This window comes from Rhamphochromis longiceps, linkage group LG23, assembly GCF_057381845.1.
Source record: "Rhamphochromis longiceps isolate RC_006_pf linkage group LG23, R_longiceps_female_GT1.1, whole genome shotgun sequence".
Classification (NCBI taxonomy): Eukaryota; Metazoa; Chordata; class Actinopteri; order Cichliformes; family Cichlidae; genus Rhamphochromis; species Rhamphochromis longiceps.
In genome coordinates this window covers 45,980,337-46,003,311 of record NC_140578.1, presented here as the reverse complement: position 1 = coordinate 46,003,311, position 22,975 = coordinate 45,980,337, and the positions used below count along the sequence as shown (strand labels likewise).

At 41.2% G+C, this 22,975-nt stretch overlaps 1 protein-coding gene across 1 annotated transcript; it reads right to left on the bottom strand.

Moving 5' to 3' along the window:
• Positions 1 to 5,314: 5,314 nt before the first annotated feature.
• LOC146642909 (transmembrane protein 47-like) lies at positions 5,315 to 21,840 on the bottom strand. Its single transcript, XM_085398644.1, has 3 exons — positions 21,467 to 21,840; positions 8,042 to 8,182; positions 5,315 to 5,493 (listed from the first exon to the last, which is right to left on the bottom strand). The coding sequence occupies exons 1-3, from the start codon at positions 21,693 to 21,695 to the stop codon at positions 5,315 to 5,317; spliced, it is 549 nt and encodes a 182-aa protein (XP_085254770.1). The 5' UTR covers positions 21,696 to 21,840.
• Positions 21,841 to 22,975: the final 1,135 nt, after the last annotated feature.

The following is a 22,975-nucleotide window of genomic DNA, read 5'->3' as shown; positions in this document are numbered from 1 at the left end:
CATGTCTAGTTTCAGGTTGTGTTGCTGTACAGTCCAGCAGGAAAGTCCACAGCAATGGAAACAAATCTTTTTCAGTTAAGAGCTATTCTGGTATAAAGAAATTTTAAATGCAACCTATCCTGTGACGTCTTGGCTTTTCACTTTGAATTTGACTGGGCATGTTTAACTAAAATGAATACTTTTTTTTGCTGACCTCACATTTGATTATCTGATAAAGCAATAATGTGAAAGAGAATAACTTTCTTTGAACTTTGGACTCACTGGTAAAACATATAAACTTTAATGTGTTCATAAAAAGCCCAAACCTGTTTACTCCTTTGGTTGCACAGCAAAGGCATCCACTAGCTTCACCATAAGTAAAGTTTCTGAGTTGAATAAAACCGACATAAGAAAAGAGATGGTGAGACACAGAGTGAGTCGTTCTGTTCGTTTAATGTGACAACATACAAAGAGATAAATGCCAAGAACTGAAATTTCTACAGTGGCATGTAAAATTAAGCTAATACACGTGCACACACACTCTGTCTCTATGTCAGACACACTTACTTCTTTCTCTGTCATTCACACATTTGGTATACATCCTAAATCCCTATGCACATCAATAGCCAGTGTTTTTTCACCAGTCTTCTGGAAGATGGAAAAAAAAAAACAAGCGCTCTCTGTTTACAAGTCTCTACTTTTCATCAGCAAGTTGATCATGAAACAAATGCTAATAGCTACAATCAGACCAGGCTAAAACAGACAAGGACAGTGTTTTGTTGTATGTTTACCAAGCTTAAAAGGTTCTCGACTAAAGACAATTACACAAATATTGTTATTTATCCAGAACTGTAAAGATGTGCCTCATCGAATGGTCGCCAACACATTTGCATTGCCCCTGAAGCTCAAACACATATCTGCTTCAGCCTACCATGTACTCGCTTTCTGTAAATTTGCAAATGTTGCACTGCAACTTTGAATCTCAGCAGCTCACCGTTTAACAGGGTTGAGCTCCCAAAGAGCAGTAAGCTTTTGATCTGGATTTATCTGTCGAGGCACTCATCCTCGTTACTGAGTGTGTATGGCAGGTCGGCAAAACATAAGAATATGAGACAAGGGCTACTTCCTCCTCACAAGCATTTATAAGAAAACACATAAGAATTAATATTTCAATTTTATGTTGAAGGTGTTCAATTTATATTTTAGTCCTTTCATTAAGTTATTCCTGTGTGTTTTAACCCAGGTCTGTTACAGTGGTGGTGCCTGAGGCCCCTCTACACCACAAACACAATCACTAAGGAGTGACTATACAAAATTAAATACAGTAGCGGTTATACCGAAATATCATACGATGATAATCTCTATTACTGCACCTTACCATTGGGTCAGGTCTCCTGTCTATCACTGGCAAAATGGAGGAACAAGTCATCAAGTCACACATTTCTGTATTTATGACCACTGATTTGAACCCGTCGCTGAAAACGGGAATGCTGAGACGTCTTTCAAACTGAAAAAGTTGAAGGTCACAATATGAAAAGCTCTTTAGATTACAGTTCAAATGTTAGCAGTACCATGCCTTGTGTTATAAAATAGAGTTAGCTGCCAGCAGCAGGACATTTATCTCACAAATTGAGGAAAAAAAAAGATAAATAATCATCTCCTCTCTTCTGAATTATTAATAAATCTCAAAATCCCATGAGCCTGGGATTTCTTGGAATTTACAAAATAATTATCTTGTAAATTTAGAGAAGGACAATACAATTGATCAAGTGAATGCATTACATCCTGTATCATAGATTTAAAGAATATTAGGCAGATGTTTTTTTCATGTAAAACTCTTATAGCTATACATAGCTTTAAGGGTTTTCAATAATGAATTCAATATCAAAGTCATAGGTGAACACATTAGGAAACATTTTTAGCCTTTTTCCACGTGGTTCCTCGTGGATGTTTAGCTCCATCTTTGGGCCCATACCATGTTGTATCTGTATGTACCTACAGCCAGCAGCTGTCCTCATGAACAAATATGATCTTCTCATGTGACCAAACAATCACTTAGATGCTGCTTTACAAGCTTTAAATTTAAACTTGCAGGTGTTTTTTACGTTTAGCCAGAACCACCTTTACTTTCATTCATCTCCTGGCAAAAAATCAATTCCCCCAAATATCCGAGAATTCCTACAACTACATTAGCTCTGTATTTTGAACCTTTCTACAGTACAATACCGAAACCAATGTTTTATTTCTGTACATCAAAAGTAAAAGTGACAATTAAACAGAAAGGAAGTGAATGAATTGTCTGGACTGTAATCTAAAGCAGGACCTTCTTTTCCAAGTTTGATGATTTTAAAGTGAAGAAGCTTCTCAAATATTCAAGTACAGAACAAACAGTTTTCCTCATCAAGAGCAAAATAAATATTTCTGTCCACTGTAAATATCACTGTAAAATAAATGGACTTCTTGCAGCAGCTTGAATCAAGAGGTGACTTCACAGCTCAACCTTTATTTTAAGGTGCCGAGGGACTCAGCCTGGTTCCTATTTTTAGGCAATAGTTACCTGACAGCTCCACTGCAAATATGTGACAATGGGGAATAGAGAAAATACCAGACAACCCTTGCGCCTCCTCCCTGTGCTTACAGCATCCAGACTCAAAAATGGAGGTTGCAGGGTTGGCAAAATAATTCAGTACAGAGGGGGAGAGGAAAACTAAACATTATTGCACAAGAGTATCGTCCAATCTAGAGTTCAAAATTAACATAGAGGGTAAAATATTTGGTCATCAGTTATCTTTTTACCCAGAAATCTTTCTGGATCCATGGCCCAAAAATACTGATTGGACCCAAATCTGGAGGGCAAAGAAAAATAAGTAAACCTTACATTATTATCACCCTGTTGGGACATAAAAAAAAGATTATCAGATCAGTTTGTCTGTAAAGGGGTAGTGCTTGATATAAAAAACCATCTTGGGTTTTGTTGAAATGTGTCCTAACACCTGTTAACTGTGCCATTTGATATTGGCTAATACTGACATTTTCTTCTCCCGTTTCAGCAGATGCATGTCTGGCTTGTTGGCCAGCAAAAACGTAACACTCCGGATGCAGTGCTGATCCCCGACACTTACTGTAGGCCACGACACGGCAGCACACAGTAATAAACCGATTCCTTGCAATCCAAACGGCTTCTTGTAATCACCAAACCATCTGACATCAGAGTTTGGACATACATGTGTTTCTGGCCTACTTGTGACAATTTGTCTACACTGATTTTATTTACAGATTGTAGAGAGAGTCACAGGGTCAGTAAACCTGATATGGAAATGATGATATTAAGAAAAGTAAGTTTTATTTTTGTTTTGAAAGCAAAAATTGCTTAGGGCCTGTCAAAAATCATCTTTTTGGTAATGTTAACCATTTATTTCTTAGGTTGCCAGAGCAGCTAGGGATCTCACGTATTTTGAGATTTTATTTAAAAAATACGGACCAATGTCTTTAATCTATCATCTTCCAAAAGATGAAGTAAAAGACTTGATAAATAAAACAATGTGTTGTAGACAGGGCTAGGATTAAATGGTAAATGGCCTGTATTTGTATAGCGCTTTACTCGTCCCTAAGGACCCCAAAGCGCTTTACATATCCAGTCATCCACCCATGCACACACACATTCACACACTGGTGATGGCAGCTACATTGTAGCCACACCCACCCTGGGGCGCACTGACAGAGGCGCCCCGGGGTGATGAATACAAATTTCTTCAAATTGTTTAATTAGTTCGATATATTGTGCCGCGGTTGTTACTCAAAAAAGTAATGTATTAAACATCACTTGTTAATTTTGTTAAAAGTAATGCAGTATTTTACATAATTCCTCACCACAGAAAGTCATTTGTTACAGTACTTTCATTACTCCATAAAATGACCTGGAATGCATTGTCTCATGATTACCAGTCAACAACACAGTTCCACACACCAACACAAATCCCACTGGGTCAGCATGCACTCAGCTTCATCATCACTGTGGGATCTCGGCTAGCTTTGCAAAACATGTGCTAGCAGTATAAAGTTGTTTCTGCCATTTTACTGTTACACACTTGTCCTTTTGGGCCATAAAAATAAAGGAAATGTCTCCTGTAGACGGCGGACGCACCACCATTTTCCTCGCAAGAAGACAAAAAAATCATGTTTGTTTGATCTTTTTTCCTTTCTATCGGCCCACGATGCAAATGTAATATGTGAATGTGTGTGTGTGTATGAACATAATTAAATTCAAAACACATTCTAATTTTCTCAAACTGCTGCTGTGCATGACAACATGGCCACTGAAAGACTGGAGCTGTGTGTCTCATGTGTGTTGTAGACACTGCCATGAGCCAGATAAGAAGACTAAAGGATGCTCCATATGTCAATGCAAAGAAACGCAGCATGATAGGCAATCGAAATTTAGCCGAGCGCTGTCCCATCTCACACCTCCAATCATGGCTAATCAATGATGACAGCTGCATGTGCAAACCCTGTGGGTTGCCACAGTAACAGACAAGTGGGTTGATAACAGAATATTGAGCAAATGTCTTTAGTTTATTCCACCCTCCTTACCTTCTCCCACAAGACAAATCGATCTGTGTTATGAAAAGTTATGAGGCACAACTCTAGCATCTGCAGCATGTCTCACATCCTTGTGAAAGTTTAAGAGCTTCACAGAACTCTAAAAATAAAATAAAACCGCTCCTAAATAAGCACTTACGATGATGATGATGATGATCTTGAGGGTTTCTGATGGTTTCTTTACATATAAAGATATGCTGCCTATGCCTGTGTATGTGCATGCGCATCCATGTGTAACTGGCAAAAGTGTCAGTCTGACGTCCTGCTTTTCCAAACAGAAAAGTTAATAGACATAATAGCAGTTCTTGCAATTCAGAATGGAGGTATTAACACTGGTAACCTGAGTCCTTTGTTACCGTAGTGTTGTCAGTTCTCCTTAGACTGTATCACGAGCCTTGGGAATAAACCTGTAAGCCCCCTACCTCATCTGTCCCAAGATGCACCATCTAACATGAGGCTTATCAGTCTGAATATCCATTAGAGTCAGCACTGACACTAGTGTTGATTGAGGCAAAAAACTTAAGCTCCAGACCACTAGGTTCACTGTCTGGATGCAAAACGTGTGATAATACAGTTACTGGCTGTCCGATGTGTCCCTTTAAAGTTCTTGGGAATCGAGCTGTTAATAGACACCCACTCCCTCCCCCTTTCCCAGAACATTAGAAATGTTATTCAGTCCCTATGTACCTCTCAGACTCTGAAGATGTGACCAGAGGGTTCCAGACATGAGGTAGCACTAGTAGTATTCCTCATAGTTCTTGGGATTGAGGCAGTAGAGGATTCCCCCACCGAAGGAAAAGATGGTGCCTCCCCAGGCCAGGCCGTAGCCCCAGTTAAATTCATGGTAGATCCTGAAGTTGATACTCTCGATGAACTTGACAGGGTAGAGGACCAAACTGCAGGCCTGGAGTACAACTGGATGCGATATACAGATTTTAGCAAAATTCTACGCATGCATGTAAAGCTGAAAATAAACTGGAATTAAAAAAAAAAGGTTTATGTCTCAAACTGCACAAATTGACAATTAAATGGATAAAAGTTATATTTAAAATCCCACAAAGAAATTGTTCAAGTGGATATAGCAATTCAATCTTTGTAGCAGACAGTTTTGAACAGAAAACATCGTCTTGTGGATCATTAACATCAGTTAGTAAGTCCTGCTATCACCCAGAGTCAGTCTAAATGTAGCATATCCAATAAAGCCATGCAAAATTTTATCTTTACAATATAAAAATGATCTGAGTTACAGGTCTTTGATGTGCATTGGTGTTGGTTAAAATTTGACAGTATTTCAGTTTTCTTTTTATTTATTTACTTTATTATTATTTTAACGTCCCTCCCTGAGAGGTGGTGGAGGCTTTGTGTGTTTTCTGGGGCTTTTGCCCTTAGAGTCACCCAAGGCAAACTGATCATGGATGAGGGGCAGGACAAATAGTGATTGAGATGACCCCTATGAAAGAAAAAAAAAGTCAATGGAGCAGATTATCCTGCCTGGGATCAGGTTACTCCCTCCTGTGTTATGGCTGTTTTCTGTTGTCTTATGAAAACACTAATTGTACACATCCATGATGTTTCGAGTTGGGTATTTACCCATTAAATTTGACTCTCATCTGGAGAACTTTATGGCACCAGCTAATCTTACTCTTTATCTTTAAAAAATGTAATCCGATCCATTAAATATCATAAAAGCACCTCACAAAACTTGCGACATGGCGTAACCCAGCTCATAACCTTAGCACGTTGGGGCAGCATGCGTAACGTTATAGAGCAGCTGTGGCGTGCGAGACCTCTCGGCGGCCTGGCTGAGCATTTGGAGCCTCGCTACCAAACCGACATTTCATCTCTGAGAAAGTTTACCCAAGTTCATCTCTGAATGTTTGTAAAGCATTCCCACGTTAAGCTTAACAACCGAACAACCGATTTTGAAACCTTCTCCACTGAATAATCAGAACACTGATCAAGTTGGAGTGGGTGTAAAATTGATTTATTTGCAGGTTTTTCCCCAAAACTTGAAAAAATAAACTGATTTAAAAAGCTCAAAATTGGTCATTCTAAATTTTCTTGTATTTAGTCGATATTTAGATTCAATTTTTTTTTTATGTATGATTGAATCAAACAGTCCAGGCTGCATATTTCAAAAATATGCAAATACGAATACAAGTGGTATAAAATAAACAAGTCTTAAAGAGGTGTGAGTTGTGATCCATTATTCACTGAGAGTCCCTTTATAGTTCACCCAAAACATTCAGCCTCTGTATTGGCTCGTTTAAAACTGCTGTCCGCACCCCATCATGGAAACACCAGTACGAATAACAAGTAGCCACAGATGATTGATCTGTTTTCCAGGTTCTAAAATTATACATCATATAATGATTTTTGATGATTATTTAATTGAAGCATGGATGGTTTAAATTACCAAAACAGTTGTGTTCAAATCCATTGTGAAGAAATGGTAAAAATGCAGTCTTGCAAAAAAACTAATTTGCTTTTACATCTTACAAAACTTACAAAAAAAGTATCAAAATTTGGTTTGATCAAGTATCATTCCTATCAACACATACTTTTAAAGGAATCCTTTGTTACTCACATTGAGGTATTTAAAAAATAAAAAAGCTAGCAATGTCAAATGTTAAAGCAAAATATCTTTGATTATCTTTGAGTACAGCACAAGGTCTAGTGGTACTAGAGGTGCTGCAGCTCATCACAGCACCCTCTGCCAAATACAACAAATAGATAAATCTGTTTAAACACTATTCCTGATGTTATTTGCCTACAAAATGTGTGATTTAGAATGTTGTGTTAAATAATCAAAAATACTATATCCCCCTTTGAAAGCGTCATGTAGAAGTGATGCATTTTGACTCTCACCAGCTAAATGTCCTCACAGACATTTTGAACACCTTGGACATCAGTGCCTCTCGTGACCTAAACTTCTCACCGCAAAGTTACACATGAAGTAATAGGAGCTGCACCCAGATGAAGGTAAAGCTGCCCCCACGAAGATTATCATTATAATTAATCAGTAATTTCAATGTCCTGCCTCTGTTGCAAAAGAGTACTTGTTCAACTTCAATTTTGGCTGTATATCAAGATGAACAGGCTTGTAGAGTTGTGCGACGAGACACAACGCTTCAACACACACATCCATAATGATGTCATATTCCAGTGATTTCATGAGCACTCATTTTTCATTAGTGCTTTGACTGCATTCATAATTATAACAAGTTGCACAGACTCTACAAATCTGTGAACCATCTCTGAACGAATAACACTTTAGTGCTCTCTCCCATTTCTCTGGTACCCACAGTAAGATCTTAAAAAAATGTCTGACAAGCAGCAAATCTAGCGTTGAAAAATCAAGCATTTCATGCCCCAAAATTGAAATTTTCCAATTATTCCTGGAGGTATGTATAGGTATGTACAATAGGTAGGTATATACATCAGTATTCTTGTGTATACTGACCTGCAGCAAAGAGCATGAAGGCAACAGGCGCGTAGAACCGCCGTCTCGTGCCAATGCACACAGCAACCAGAGCAACCAAGAATGACATCAGCACCAGGGCTCCACCCCCTAGCAACAGTGCCAGCGTAGCAACCTGCCAGTCTGTAAGGGCAAGGTGGACAAGAAAAGGAGAGAGCGTAAGATGAAAGTAAGTAAAAGAACAGAAAATGCATTCACTGTGCGAGAGTAAAACTATGACCATGCTGTTTATATTGGGGAAAAAAACAATCACAAGTAAATAACTAATGTAAAACTAACACAAAAGCAGTGAGTTCAGTACACTGAGAAGGAGGTAAGCATAAGAGAAAATGGAACTACGACAAAGAGGAAAGGACTAGGAGATGAAAGAAAGGATACTGGGGAAGGACTTTTTATATTATTATACTAATATACAACTATTTTACTATGAAGGTGTCCAAGAATGAGACTAATAGAAAAGAATAACGGAGAGCCGGAAGAGAAGATGGAACTGGAAAACCGATACAGGAAGAAGGAAACAAAGCAGAAATTAGTATAACGTTACAAGGACAGGGGGCAAAATGAAAAGGGTTGCCAGCAGGATGGGAAAAGAGGATAGTGAAAGGAAAAGTGGAGGTGGAATGGGGAGGACCAGGAGATGAGTACAGTGCAAAGGATCTGGGGACCGAGAGGTGGTGAACAATATGAAGACAGAGAGTGCACTTAGTATGTCTAGGCCCACAAAAAGCCCGGACTAAAAAGCTTTGCTGGCAGGTTATCAAAAATCTTCCCATATTTATATGTTGTGGCTTGAACGACACTGAAATAATTCACACACATGCACACACACCATATCACTATTATAAACAACACATTATCTTAAACTGATGATTATATTTCTTCCTACTCCACTTCAGACTTAATGATTGTCATTTCATTTAGATTCTGTTTATATTATTTCTTTTTCTTTTTTCCAGACACCGTGGGAGGCATATTTAAACTGGCCTCCATTAAAGCAGCACAAACTATGACTAAGTAAGTAAAACATCTGCAAAAGAAAGGTAAGCATTTTCATTTGGTTGTAAGTTAACCACACTAAGTAAACTACCAGTTTAAAAAAATACTTATGAAAATAAACAATGGGTCTGGTTGTAGCCAGTAACCTTTTGCAAAAATAATCTTGAAACATAGATTTTATAATGTTTTCAGTTTTTTACCAGCTTTAAAAATGGTTATTAGACTGGGGGTCTTCCCCAATAGAGCCAGATTTACTAAACAGGGCAAAAATAGCAAGGGAGTGCAACACCCAAAATAGTGCTATTAAGACTCAAGATATGCCTCATTATTTTCATAATGGGGTTCAAAGTCAACGTTGTCATCCGTCTGTGAAATTTCTGCAACAGAAGCCACAATATATTTAAAGGAACCTGACACAGAAAATGAAAGAGAAGTTTTGTTGGTGTTGCGTGACTTCTTTTGGTCGGATGTTCCAGGTCATCGGAGTTTGCAAAGAAAATCCAGAATTAGGTGTAATAAGTAATAACTGCAATAACTGCCACCATATCATTCTCTTCGCTTTATTTTACACGTTGAAAAAGGAACTACCAAAAATGTATATGCAATGTATATGGAAATAAAACATGAGAAAAAGGAGAAAGAGGGAGGAAAACAAAATAGAATGGGACAATGTGAAAACAGAAAAAGGCTGACGGATCTTGGTGACAACTGTAATTCAGTTTAAAGCAAAAAATAAATATAATATTTATTTTCAGCTTGCAGGATATACAGTGTCATTTTCTGAACACTTACTCGGAGAGCATGTAACACAAGTTTATTATTGCTGTACTGACAGGATTGTACCATCTACAACTGTAAAAGGTTGATTAAAGAAACGCACTTCCAACACCAAATCCAGTGAGTAAATACGGCTGATACAAGGTTATTTTTAATGTTTAAATATCATAGCTTTTATATACTTCAGATTTTTTTAATATAGTTCTTGATTAAACAGACTGATTTTAGCACACTTACAGTGCATAATTACATAAATTGTAAATGTACAAATTGTTTTCCATATGTACATAATTTAATGTCCTAAAAATTGGACTGGACAATTCTCACGTTTTTTGTTTTTATCATAAATAAGCCCAACCAATATTACATATTTATGTCTCTAAAAGAATGCAACAAACATAAAACCTAAAAAATAAAATGTGTTTTTAAATTTAAAAACAGAAAGCACATTTAATGAAATTAAGACTAGGCTATTGTTAGCAGTTTGTTAAAAAGTGGGAAAATGCACATATAGATATAGATATAAAGATATATGCATGTTATATGTGTGCCACTCTGAAAGCAACTTTGTACCTGTTAGCATTAATGGAGGAGGGATTTGAGTACATTGGCATGGACCTAATTGGGCCAGTTCACTGGAGTACATAGGGATATAACTTCACCCAGTATGCCAGATTACCAGTCCAGCCCTGAATACATTTTCCTGGTGGACCAAGGCACTTTTGGGTTAATGGGTCGCCTGCGCATCAGCTGTACAAGCACTGACAGCAGGCCATTCATTCATTTTCATTACTGGCACTGAATTGCCCAGTCAGATCTCTTAATTCAATTGGTCCCTCCCTTACCTTTGATGAGTGCTCATGCACTTTGTAAAAAACGTTTAGTGTGCAAGACGTGGCAAGAAGCTGGAGAGCTGAGAGAAAACAAGGTGCCTGCTACACCGTGAACAGTAGTACCAGCAACAACTAGTAACCATGCCTCATTGTCACAGTAGCCTGCTGCTGCTAGCACTAGGTGTGGAGAAGTGAAGAAAAGACGGAGGAAGATGAAATTTACATGGTAAGATAATAGTAAAAAAATGAGAATAACTGTTTACTTTGGCTATGAGCTTCTGCTAATACCTAAAGTGTAGTTCTTAATTATTGTCCCATACTGCAGTGCAAATAAAAAGTAACTGAACAACAACGGCACCGACATAATTAAAACCTGTTTCAATATCAATAGTCAAACAAATGAATATATACATAATATGTGTACATGATAGCAATAACGGTGGGACGCTTGAACCATTTGCTCTTGTACGTCAGCATCCATCACCAGCAGACTGATGAGATGGTGAAGCCTGAGTAAAACATCTGAGAGCAGAGCTACACACATTAGGAAGGTTATCACGTGAAAATCTTCTCCAGGTCCAGAAAGGTTAGCAGCAACTATACAAAAGAGGGGATAAACTCAGACCATTTTCACAGGGAGATAAAGTGCCTTGTGAACCTTCGTGGTTACATGGCGAGGGGAGGATGTTGGCTATGAAGGGGTGGAGCCACACAAGTATTTCACCTCAGCCTCCTTAAAACATGGAGAGAGGTGGAATCCGTTCCTCTGGTGAGCTTAGCAAAGGATTAAGATGACCTGGGGACTGAAGTGTCAAATTCAACTATTTCATCCTTTCTTCTTTGTGATGACCATCTAGGGCCAGTAGGCTAGGCTGGATGGCTCTCCAATGTAAAGTCGGTTGATGGGGGTATGTGGTGGGGTGTGGTTGGCTCAGCTGAAGGGGAGGGGTGGTGCAACAAGATCAGGGGAGGCTGGCCAGCGCAGTTGCCACTGATTGTCGAATCATGCCTCTACTATTTCATCAGCGCGCTGGGAAAGAGAGGAGAGTTGCATGGGAGCAATTGCAGTGAGCTGGGCAGATGAGAGAAAGAGTGGCTGCAACAGCTAGAAATAAGCACTATAAAGATTCACAGTTAATCACTGCTATGACCATTGTGTGTGTTGTGCTGGGTCAAACAGTAGCCAGACGTGTTACACCCCTCTTCAACAACTTGGTGCTAAGATTTAAAAGGCATTTAGGAAGGACTCTTCTGGCCTGAACACCCTTCGGAGAAAACACAGGTAAGAAACACAATCAGTAAAAATTTTCACTCATTAGGGTATAAATTGTTTTTCCTGCCAATTAAGGATAAACATCACACAAACCTTCACAGACACATCACACAAATGTTAAAATTATATTTTCTGTTGGCTTAAACAAACTTACCATACTAATAAGGATTTCTGTTGCTAGATAGACCTTCACCAGTACCAGCTTTGAGACAGCCAACAAGGAAAAAACCCACGAGACAAATTATAGTTTTTGTAAAGGACCAAATATTCATGGTAATTTACATATTCACTGTTACATATTTACAAAAAAAGACAGTTGTTGGAATTAGCATATTCACTGCCTTCTTCTTGCTCTCATTTACACACACACACACACACACACACACACACACACACACACACACACACACACACACACACACACACACACACACACACACACACACACTTCTTAAAGGCAAACACACTGGTGGCTGCCAGTGCTACCCCTCAGCCTCCTAGTAGATGCACTGATGGTATAAATTTGAAAATCCTAGTTGAATTCCTACTGAAGTTATTGCATTCACAAGATTTTCAGAAAACTTGAACTCTGATCTTGATCTTAAGGTTGATCAAGGTCAGAGTTCAGGTCTCAGTTTCAACTGTGAAGTGAAGACTTTGAGCTGCAGGTTTGACAGGAAGAGTTGCTGCAAGAAAGCCATTGCTAAGATGTCAGAATAAGACAAAGAGGTTTGCCTGGGCCATGAAACACTCCCATTGCACTACTGAAGACTCGAAGAAGGTATTATGGACTGATAAATCAAAATTTGAAACCTTCAGTTCAGCACTCAGGATCTTTGTACGCTGTCAAGTAGGCGAAAGGATGGTTTCACAGTATGTGGTATCAACTGTCAAACATGGAGCAGTGGGATGGTCTGCACAGACTTTGACCAAGTGATCGATGATCAAAAGGTTCGCCCTGAAACAGCGCTTTTGTATTGATTAGGGACAGACACGACACTCACACAAAGGAAGAACACACACCGTTATTTGTGCCGAAAAGTTGCAGGAAAATTATTTTCCTGGTGGCTCATTACAACCCAGTGGCTGGTCACATGGGATATATAAAACTCTGAAATGAATAATGGCCCGAATTTATTGGCCAGGCATCCGGGTGGATGTGCACCAATCGTGCTCCAGAGTAGGAATTCTGATGCTGACTGACCAGGGCACATTGTTCATGTCTCACACACTAGAAGAATGGTATAAATTATTGGGCCTTAAATCTGTTTGTACCGGCATCTACTGCCCTCAAACTGATGGGCTGGTTACACAGATATATCACCTCAACCTCCTAAGAGCATGGAGAGAAGGTGAAACCACTTCTATGGTGAGCTTGGTGAAGGAGAGAGATGAGTTGGGGACAGAGGTGCTAATTCCACCTCCTCCGCTTTCCTCCATTGCGATGACAATCTCACACAAGCCCAGAGAGTGGATGTTGCCACTTTTTAATAGCGTTTTGCGAATGTGTTTTCTCCTGGACAGCTGGGCAGAGCATATGCAGCGGGTCCCGGAGTCCCTGAGGCAGCCGGGGCTTATGGCCAACCCGAAGAAGTATGCGCTTGGACAGAGTGAGGTACAGAATCTGGGGTACCACGTGAAAGGCGGGCAGGTGCGCCCCCACGTGTAGAAGACAACAGGCATCACATCCTGCCTATGTCCTAAGGCCATAAAAGAGGTGAGGTTGTTTTTGGTTATTGCTGCAGTTTCATCCCAAACTTTGTACCTGTCCTGTGCACTGCCTGGATTGATTACAAGAAGGCCTATGACTCAATGCCCCACAGCTGGATACTGGAATGCCTAGAATTGTACAAGATCAACAGGACCCTGAGAGCCTTCATCAGGAACTCAATGGGGATGTGGCGTACAACACTAGAGGCCAACTCCAAGCCCATAGCACAAGTCACCATCAAGTGCGGGATCTACCAAGGAGATGCTCTGTCCCCACTGCTGTTCTGCATAGGCCTGAACCCCCTCAGTGAGATCATTAACAAGACTGGCTACGGATACCGACTACGGAACGGAGCAGTTGTCAGCCACCTCCTGTACATGGATGACATCAAGCTGTATGCCAAGAGTGAACGAGACATCGATTCACTGATCCACACTACCAGGCTATACAGCAATGACATCGGGATGTCATTCAGGCTGGAGAAGTGTAGTCGGATGATAACAAAGAGAGGGAAGGTAGTCAGAACTGAGGGGATCGAGCTACCAGAAGGCAACATTGCAGACGTAGAGGACAGTTACAAGTACCTGGGGATCCCGCAGGCGAATGGGAACCATGAAGAGGCCACTAGAAAAGCTGCAACCACCAAGTACCTGCAGAGGGTCAGGCAAGTCCTGAGGAGTCAGCTGAGCGGTAAGAACAAGATCCGGGCCATCAACACGTACGCCCTGCCCGTGATCAGGTACCCTGCTGGGGTAATAGGCTGGCCAAAGGAGGAGATAGAAGCCACTGACATAAAGACAAGAAAGCTCCTTACCATGCATGGAGGGTTTCACCCCAAGTCCAGCACCCTGAGGCTGTACGCTAAGTGGAAGGAAGGGGGCCGGGGACTGGTGAGTGTCAGCACCACAGTCCAGGATGAGACAACGAACATCCAAGAATACATTGGGAAGATGGCCCCAACTGACCGAGTGCTCAGTGAATACCTCCGGCAGCAGAAACCCAAGAAAGAGGGGGACGAGGAACCATCATGGAAGGACAGGCCCCTGCACGGTATGTACCACCAGCAGATAGAGGAGGTGGCTGATATCCAGAAATCCTACCAGTGGCTGGACAAAGCTGGACTGAAAGACAGCACAGAGGCACTAATCATGGCAGCACAAGAACAAGCTCCGAGTACAAGATCCATAGAGGCTGGGGTCTATCACACCAGGCAAGACCCCAGGTGCAGGCTGTGTAAAGATGCCCCAGAGACAATCCAGCACATAACAGCAGGGTGCAAGATGCTAGCAGGCAAGGCATACATGGAACGCCATAACCAGATACAGACGGACAAAATGGTGGTGGCTAACCAACCGGACATAGTGGTGGTAGACAAACAGAAGAAGACGGCCGTAGTGATCGATGTAGCGGTTCCGAATGACAGCAATATCAGGAAGAAGGAACACGAGAAGCTGGAGAAATACCAAGGGCTCAGAGAAGAGCTCGAGAGGATGTGGAGGGTGAAGGTAACGGTGGTCCCCGTGGTAATCGGAGCACTAGGTGCGGTGACTCCCAAGCTAGGCGAGTGGCTCCAGCAGATCCCGGGAACAACATCGGAGATCTCTGTCCAGAAGAGCGCAGTCCTGGGAACAGCTAAGATACTGCGCAGGACCCTCAAGCTCCCAGGCCTCTGGTAGAGGACCCGAGCTTGAAGGATAAACCGCCTGCAGGGGCGTGCTGGGTGGTTTATATATATATATATATATATATATATATATATATATATATATATATATATACACACACACACTGAACAAAAATATAAACGCAACACTTTTGTTTTTGCTCCCATTCCCCATGGGATGGACGTAGAGACCTAAAATTCATTCCAGATACACAATAAACCGCCCGCAGGGGCGTGCTGGGTGTGTGTATAAACTAGCTTGTTACACTCTTACTGCAAGCTAACAAGATAAAACTTTCAAATGTACAAATTATCGTACCATTTTACACAAAACAAAAGATAATAATTATTTTATCGTCACTCATACTTACAGACATATGTTGTCCAAGGTATAAACATTTTAAGGTCTGTATCAGCTTAGAACAATAACATTTCTGCATCACTTTCTGCCATCTTTGAATTTTTCACGGTCTCATTTTTCCTTTCCCAAAGTAGTCAATATCCGTAATAACCAGTTTACCTTATAAAAGGCAGAACAATATATATGAATGAGAGAGCGAGAGGGAGAGAGATTTTAGCCTTCAGCCGCTAGCATTCCTCCACCCCCCCCATCTTTGTGTCATTTATGACACCACACAAAGCTCGAGTGTGTTTTCGGACCGTGCAAATGCCTTTTCCTAACATACTCCCAGAGTGTGTGTGTGTGTGTGTGTGTGTGTGTGTGTGTGTGCAGATGTGTTGACTATGGTAGTTGGGGTTTTAGGTGGTGGATTCACTGTCTGTCTGCCATAGAGCTGTATGCCACATCATTTCCCATTCTTCATTCAGCCACTACAAATAGAACAGGCGTCTCTGGGGGGCTCACTGAGAGCAGAGATGGAGCTGAAGAAGGAGAGTGGAAGGGGAAAGAGAGAAGGGTGTGAAGGAAATACTAGAGAAGTTTGACCCACGAGAAAACAGAACAGAGAAATGGAGATGGGAGGGGTGAGGGAAGGGAAGAATGGTAAAACTACAAAGGGGTAATGATTAACATTAGAAATGTATCGCTAAATCCTTTAGGGAGGAAAGGACAGTAATGATGAAGCAAAGGAAAATATAACACAACAAAGAGCCAGACAGCATTTATACAAGGTTTTACGTCTTCACACTGACTTATTGTGAAACAAGACAAATCTGATTTCCAATTAAATCACTACAATTAAGTGACTATAGTAATCTAGGCTCAAGTTCTGCTATTTTGTATACATTAGGTATATAATTCAGTTCAATTCAATTTTATTTATATAGCGCCAAATCACAACAGCAGTCGCCTAAAGGCGCTTTATATTGGACATGTACAGAGAAAAACCCACCAATCATATGACCCCCTATGAGCAAGCCCTTTGGTGACAGTGGGAAGGAAAAACTCCCTTTTAACAGGAAGAAACCTCCAGCAGAACCGCTGATTCTGATGTTTCGGTGTGTCTGCACTTTGTTTCTCTGTCCTTTTTGCGCCGATTCTGAAGCTGTTAGTTTTATCTCTCTCCAAACAATATTGACTGAACCAGCAGCAAAAGAAGATCCAAACTACGCTTCACATAGACATCGTCGTGAATTCCCTCTGACTTTTGCTGTTTTGCTTCCACCAGGATAAAATCACACTTCATGCAGAGCTCGGGGTCTCTCTCTCTCTCTCTCTGTACCTCAAGAACAGTTTCCCGTCTAAAAATCAGTTTTCTGCATTATTTGTTTGCTTATTATGCACAAGTCTTCTGTTGTTTACAGCGCTGTCGGCCGCTGTTTTTTTCCTTTTACTTACTTCTGAAAAGAAAGCCTCATTTCTACCATTCAATAGGCTGCTGAACAAATTTAAACTTTTTAAAATTACGCAAAACTGCAAAACACTTGGCTGTGTCTCTAATAAAGCCTCTGCAACTTTGCTCTGCTTCACTTCAGCAGCATCAGCTAATGTTCATATGTTGATTACGGTAATGGTTTTCTTTCGTTTTTGATCTACTGCAGAATATTTGTATAAAATCCCAGGCCAGGAAAATCTCCTTCACGTTTTTCTGTGTTTTATCCTCAGCTACACAAAGGCATTTGCTGTGTTGCTTACACCTTTGATAAAGTCTCGCAAATGTCAGCTTTCTTTTTATAGATATATAAAATATGGAAATGTACTGATATGTAATCAGAATTATAATATTTCTGACTGTCTGAGGCAAAATTTCCCCGATTCAAATCGAATCGAATCGAATTGTATTGTGGATCGAATTGATTCGGGACCTTGTGAATCGGAATCGAATCGATTCTAAAAATCAGTGGCGATACCCAGCCCTACTTAAAAGTAGAGATAGTGTCTGTCTCCCGAATCCCAATGAAGGGAAGCCAATACTGGAGAAATCTGCTCTCTCTTTCTAGTCCCTGTCAGGACTCTTGCTGCAGCATTTTGGATTAGCTGAAGGCTTTTCAGGGAGTTTCTAGGACTTCCTGATAATAATGAATTGCAGTCGTCCAGCCTGGAAGTAATAAATGCATGAACTAGTTTTTCAGCGTCACTCTGAGACAGGATATTTCTAACTTTAGAGATGTTGCACAAATGGAAGAAAGAAATGTAAGAAAGTCTTACATATTTGTTAGATACCATATTTCTAAGATTTTCAGGGCCGAGTACAATAACCTCAGTTTTATATGAATTAAGAAGCAGAAAGTTAGCGGCCATCCAGGTCTTTATGTCTTTAAGACATTCCTGCAGTTTAACTAATTGGTGTGTGTTATCTGGGATTTATAGATGTATTTCTCCATAGCCTCTCGCTCAGGGAGGGAGAGGCTATAGAGACGACTGGTTGGCAATGGAGCGCCGGGGAGCAGGTCAATAGCACAGTCGTAAGGATGGTGCAGAGGGAGTGACTGTGCAAGGTCTTTGCGAAAACCCTCAGCAAGGTCATGATAAACCGAGGGAACATTGGCTAAGTCGGAAGACGCTGGCGGCTCCGATGGAGAGGCCACCCAGCTGGAAGTGGAGGTAGTTTTTAGGCAAGTCATGTGGCACTCCTCCGCCCACCCAGTGATGCATCCCTTCTGCCAATTGATATGTGGGTTGTGTTGTTGAAGCCAGGGATGCCCCAAAACTAGCGGTGTTTGAGTGGCTCGGAAAACAAAAAACAAATCTCTGACAGTGTGCCAGGTTTTGGAAACGTGCGTAATGTCGGGAAGACACTGTCCTGACAAGGCGGCGACACGCAGGGCATGAGGTAAGGGGTCCAGATTCAGAAAGAGCTGCAGAGCTAATTCTGAGTCAATAAAGTTCATGACAACATGTGACCCAGTAGCAATCCTCAAAGCATCTGCCATTTTTAGACTTTGGTTTTTGACTTTTCAGAACGTGCTTCTGATGATGTCTTGATCACATGGGAAACTTTTCCAATTTGCAGTGAGCTTCCCCTACATTTTCCAGTTTCATGTGCTCTTGCACTCTCTCTCTCTCAGACAGTGAGGGAGTTCTGCTGAAGAGCTTACGACCATATTCCAGGTTGTGAAATTATCTTGAAGGGTCACTTAGTGCATTGCACTAAGACACAAGGGAATCCTGACCAAACTATGACAGAAGGGATATGCTTATAATTGCAACTGCAATTATTGATACAGCTAACTGTATCAACCCATGTGTCATAATTGTCAAACATCCATCAAATTTGAGAAAATTTCAATCTGGACCCAAATCAATGTTTGAATTAAAAGTATTTTATGTAAATAAAAGACATATCACCAGTTCTGAGCGCAGGCTAGGAGGCCAGCAGTGGAGACTGAGCTGTTTTTGGGGAGAATCTGGAGGCGGAGCAGAGGTCTCTCCAGAGGTCCCTCTTGTAACTGTTGATGGAGGCAGCGAAGACTTCCCGTAACATGAGAAAAGGGGGCCCACTTGGCTGGGAGGCAGCAAAAGGGAAGCAAAGGTGAAAACCAGCAGTGGAGACACAACCACAAGGTGGGCTTACTGACTGGGGAGGCTGGACAAATGCAAGCAGCACAGCCCACCTGGGAGCTTAGCTGGAGACAGGAGGGTCCCATCTCCTCTGCCAGTGTTGAGGAGATGGGATCCTTAAGTGGGTTTTGCTGGTGCTGGTGGACAGCATCGGCAGATTAGATGGGACTCCACAAGGAGCTTGAGAAGGGTACAACCAAAAGAAGGGAAGGCTGCGATGAAGGAGATGGAGCCCAATAGGAGATATGGTTGAATGTCAGTGATGCAGGTTGAGTTTCAGAGGAGAACAAGGAGGTTTATCCAGGTTACAGAACTGTGTGTGGGTGAGGTGGACCTACACATACATTGGCAGGTGATTTTGATGCTGTATCTGTTTTTCTTTTTGAGTAGATCAGGCAGATTTAATCATACTATTCAACTCAGCTAACTTTGTGAAATGTCGACATCCAACTCAGTGAGTATGCTGCAAATCTGCCCACTGTAGCTACATATTCAAGAACAAAGGAGGCGAAGAAAGCATTTTCCCAATGATGAGTTCAGATTTACTTCAATATGAAAAGAAATTAAAACGTGATTGTAAATGACGAGCAGAAAAGAGAAACTGCAAGGGAAAGCAAGAGCAACTGACACATAAAGGGTGTGATGTATATTTAAGATCAATATTTGTGGTGGAAAGATACTCATACGACACAGAACCTTCGCAATGGATATCTAATTAAGGAGAACTGGTTAGGTCTCTGAGAGTGAATGTGTGTGTGTGTGTGTGTGTGTGTGTGTGTGTGTGTGTGTGTGTGTGTGTGTGTGTGTGTGTGTGAAGAAAAGATGAGACACTCACACAAACATTAAGTGAATGTGTGTGTTCCCAGGTCCAGGGGGAGATGGAATGGAGATGCAACTACAGAGAAATCAGAGTGTGACATGAAATATTCAGCTGGGCTTCTGAGGAGAATGTCCAGAAATAGGTCATCTCAACATGGTAGCTTCTGATTGGCCCAAAACACACACACTGATTTAAACGCTGACATACAGATTTTTTGTCACACAAAGACAGACACACAATCCATCACACACACACACTCGTGATCTCATCCCACCCACAGAGAGAGCAGCGTAGACTTCTGGATTGGTTCCAGGTAGATGTATCTATGCGACAGAAGATTTTGAAGATTTTTTAATACCCCAGTAAGCTCCTGCTTTCACACTGGCTGTAAATACAGCCACTTTCAATTTAGTTAAAACAATGCGTGTGAACTGTTGTTGCCCTGGAAACAAATCCAACATTGATGATCAACCAATACTCTCTTGCCAAGAAGTGCAAGACCTCTCCTGGACCTGAGAACAAGGATGCGTTCCCAACAACTATAGAATGGGGATAAAAATTAAAAGAGTGAGATAGGATGAAGTCATTAGCTGTGAGCCAGCACTTCTCCCCTCCACTACACCTTCCTTTTTTGTATATTGTTGACAAATTAATTCATTTAGAACTGACAAGTGGCAACATCCATAAGTGCAGGTGACAGCTGTGGCACTTTCGAAATCACGCAAATTAATTGCCTAAAAAACAGACAAAGAAAACAAATGCTTACAGTAAAGAATAAAAAGCTAGTGGGTGTTTTGCAGTTTAATAGTATATTATTTTCAGATTATCAAAAATAGTTGTCGAGTAAGTTTCAGATCATTAATCTTTATTGTTTTAAGTCTAATGTAATTTTATACAGCTCCCTGACTTGTTGGTTCCAGCTATCGTGTGTGCTGAACAACATCTTAGTTATCACGTTTAAGCTATCGCATTTACAAACGCATTGTGAAGTGAGCTCTAACCGTACATAAGACATCCACTTTACCCTCACAATAATTCATCTGGAGATCTCAGAAGAGACAGAGACTGGCGAGCTGTGTCAGGGGGACGCTCTCTTATGGCAGTGGGCAGTCAGAGTACGAGCCAGGATGATAACTTTCTCTGGCTATTAGAGTCGACAGGATCTGGGTATTCTCCACCACAACTCCTTTATTATGATCAGCTTCAGCATCAGTTTTCGCTGTTATTACGAACAGCTCTTTGTTACACAAAGCTCCTGTTAGTGCACATTAGAAAAGATAACCACGCTCTAACATCTTACCTGAAACAGGTGATTTTATTTATTTATTTTTTCATAAACCCAAACAACATCGATACCCCCTTCCATTCATTACCTGAGTCCAGCGTGCTGCTGCACTGCCAGTTCTCGCTACTCGCTGGCTTCCAGCAGGACTCCCACAAGGACAGGTAGTACTGGTCGTCGGCAGTCACCCAAGCCGGGCTCATCACGGCTCCTATGTCCAAGCAAAGCGCCAGGAAGACGCACACCAGCCCGACAAGCTTCAGCGGTGTCAGTGGGGAGCTTCGCGCTGACCCCTCCGTCTCGGGTACAGCAGACGCCATGGCGGGACTGGAGAGGCGAAGAGGGCTCGAAACAAGGGGAGGGTGTGTGTGGGTGTCCTATGAATGTTTTGATGTATCCGTCCCTCACGCTGTTTGGAGGTCGAATGCGAAAGTCGGTCGGGCAAGTCCCAGCAGTGTTGTTACTGCAGCCAGACGCTGCGCCTGTGGGAACAGCTGCCGCCGAGTGCCGGTTCTGACAAAACGTCCTACTTTGGCAAAACGTCCTACTGTAAGTAGTTTATGCACATTTCTGCTGTCACAGGGTCATTCCAGCACAAATATAAGTAGGTATGACGGTTTGCCACTTAACTTTGCCCATCAGAGTATGCTTGTAGCTCGTAATTATAAAGCCAGGACGGTTTGCCACTTCATTTTAGCCGTTAAAGTATGCTTGTAGGTCACATTCACAAAGGTAGCATGGTATGTGTGTAGCTGTTATTAACAAAAGTAAGATGATTGCCACTGAATTCTAGCTGTAAAATTATGCTTCTAGCTCATATTCACAGAGGTAGGATGCTTCGCCATTGAATTTCGTGTTGTGCGCATGCGTAGAAACAACGGGTAGGATGGATTCCCAGAACACCGGCGATCTCTATCGCTTATAGCGCTGACGTCAAGGCTTGGGGGAATCAGCAGGTGATACGGGTCCTAGAGAGAGAGAGAGACCTCTATTAATTACGGTATAGACATGCTGTGTGAACGAGGAGCCTGGTTAGGCTCAAGAAATCTTACACTAAATCTTTAGATATATATAAAAAAAAAAATCACAAAAAACACAGGTTAGCCAGTTTCAGCTGTCAAATGCCCAGTAAACAAGCTGATAATTGTTGACGTTTCATTGGTTGACAGTCATTTTATTTGACCCAACTTAATTTGGCCACTCGGGGGCAGCAGATACAAAAACAACCCTGACATATAATCACCTGGTCAGTATGTTCACCCTCTGTTCAGTTTTCAACCTTTATTTAAATAAAACAAACATTCAGACTGCATTTATAAAACAAGTTCATTACAATGACTTGTTTTAAAAATACAGTCTACAGCAACATAAACACACGCACACACACAAAACAGGTTATTTGACAGTCCATCTTGATAACTAGTTAGATTTACTAAAATATACTCTTGTCTGTTTAGTTACTTCAGTAAACAGCTTTTGTTTTAAGCTTGTTCTTTTTTTAGCTAAAGTCAGCATCACGTTTTATGACACAATTTATGGATGTATGGATGGACACAATACTCTAAACTAGTATTTACTGATAAAACCAAAGCTCAGCCAT

What these genes read in the sequence shown, in the direction of transcription:
- LOC146642909 (XM_085398644.1), bottom strand. Translation starts at nt 21,695, where the DNA reads ATGGCGTCTGCTGTACCCGAGACGGAGGGGTCAGCGCGAAGCTCCCCA. An exon ending in CAGCAGCACGCTGGACTCAG is followed by an intron (nt 8,183 to 21,466) that starts GTAATGAATGGA and finishes TTGCCCTTACAG; the next exon opens with ACTGGCAGGTTGCTACGCTG. An exon ending in CTTCATGCTCTTTGCTGCAG is followed by an intron (nt 5,494 to 8,041) that starts GTCAGTATACAC and finishes TATCGCATCCAG; the next exon opens with TTGTACTCCAGGCCTGCAGT.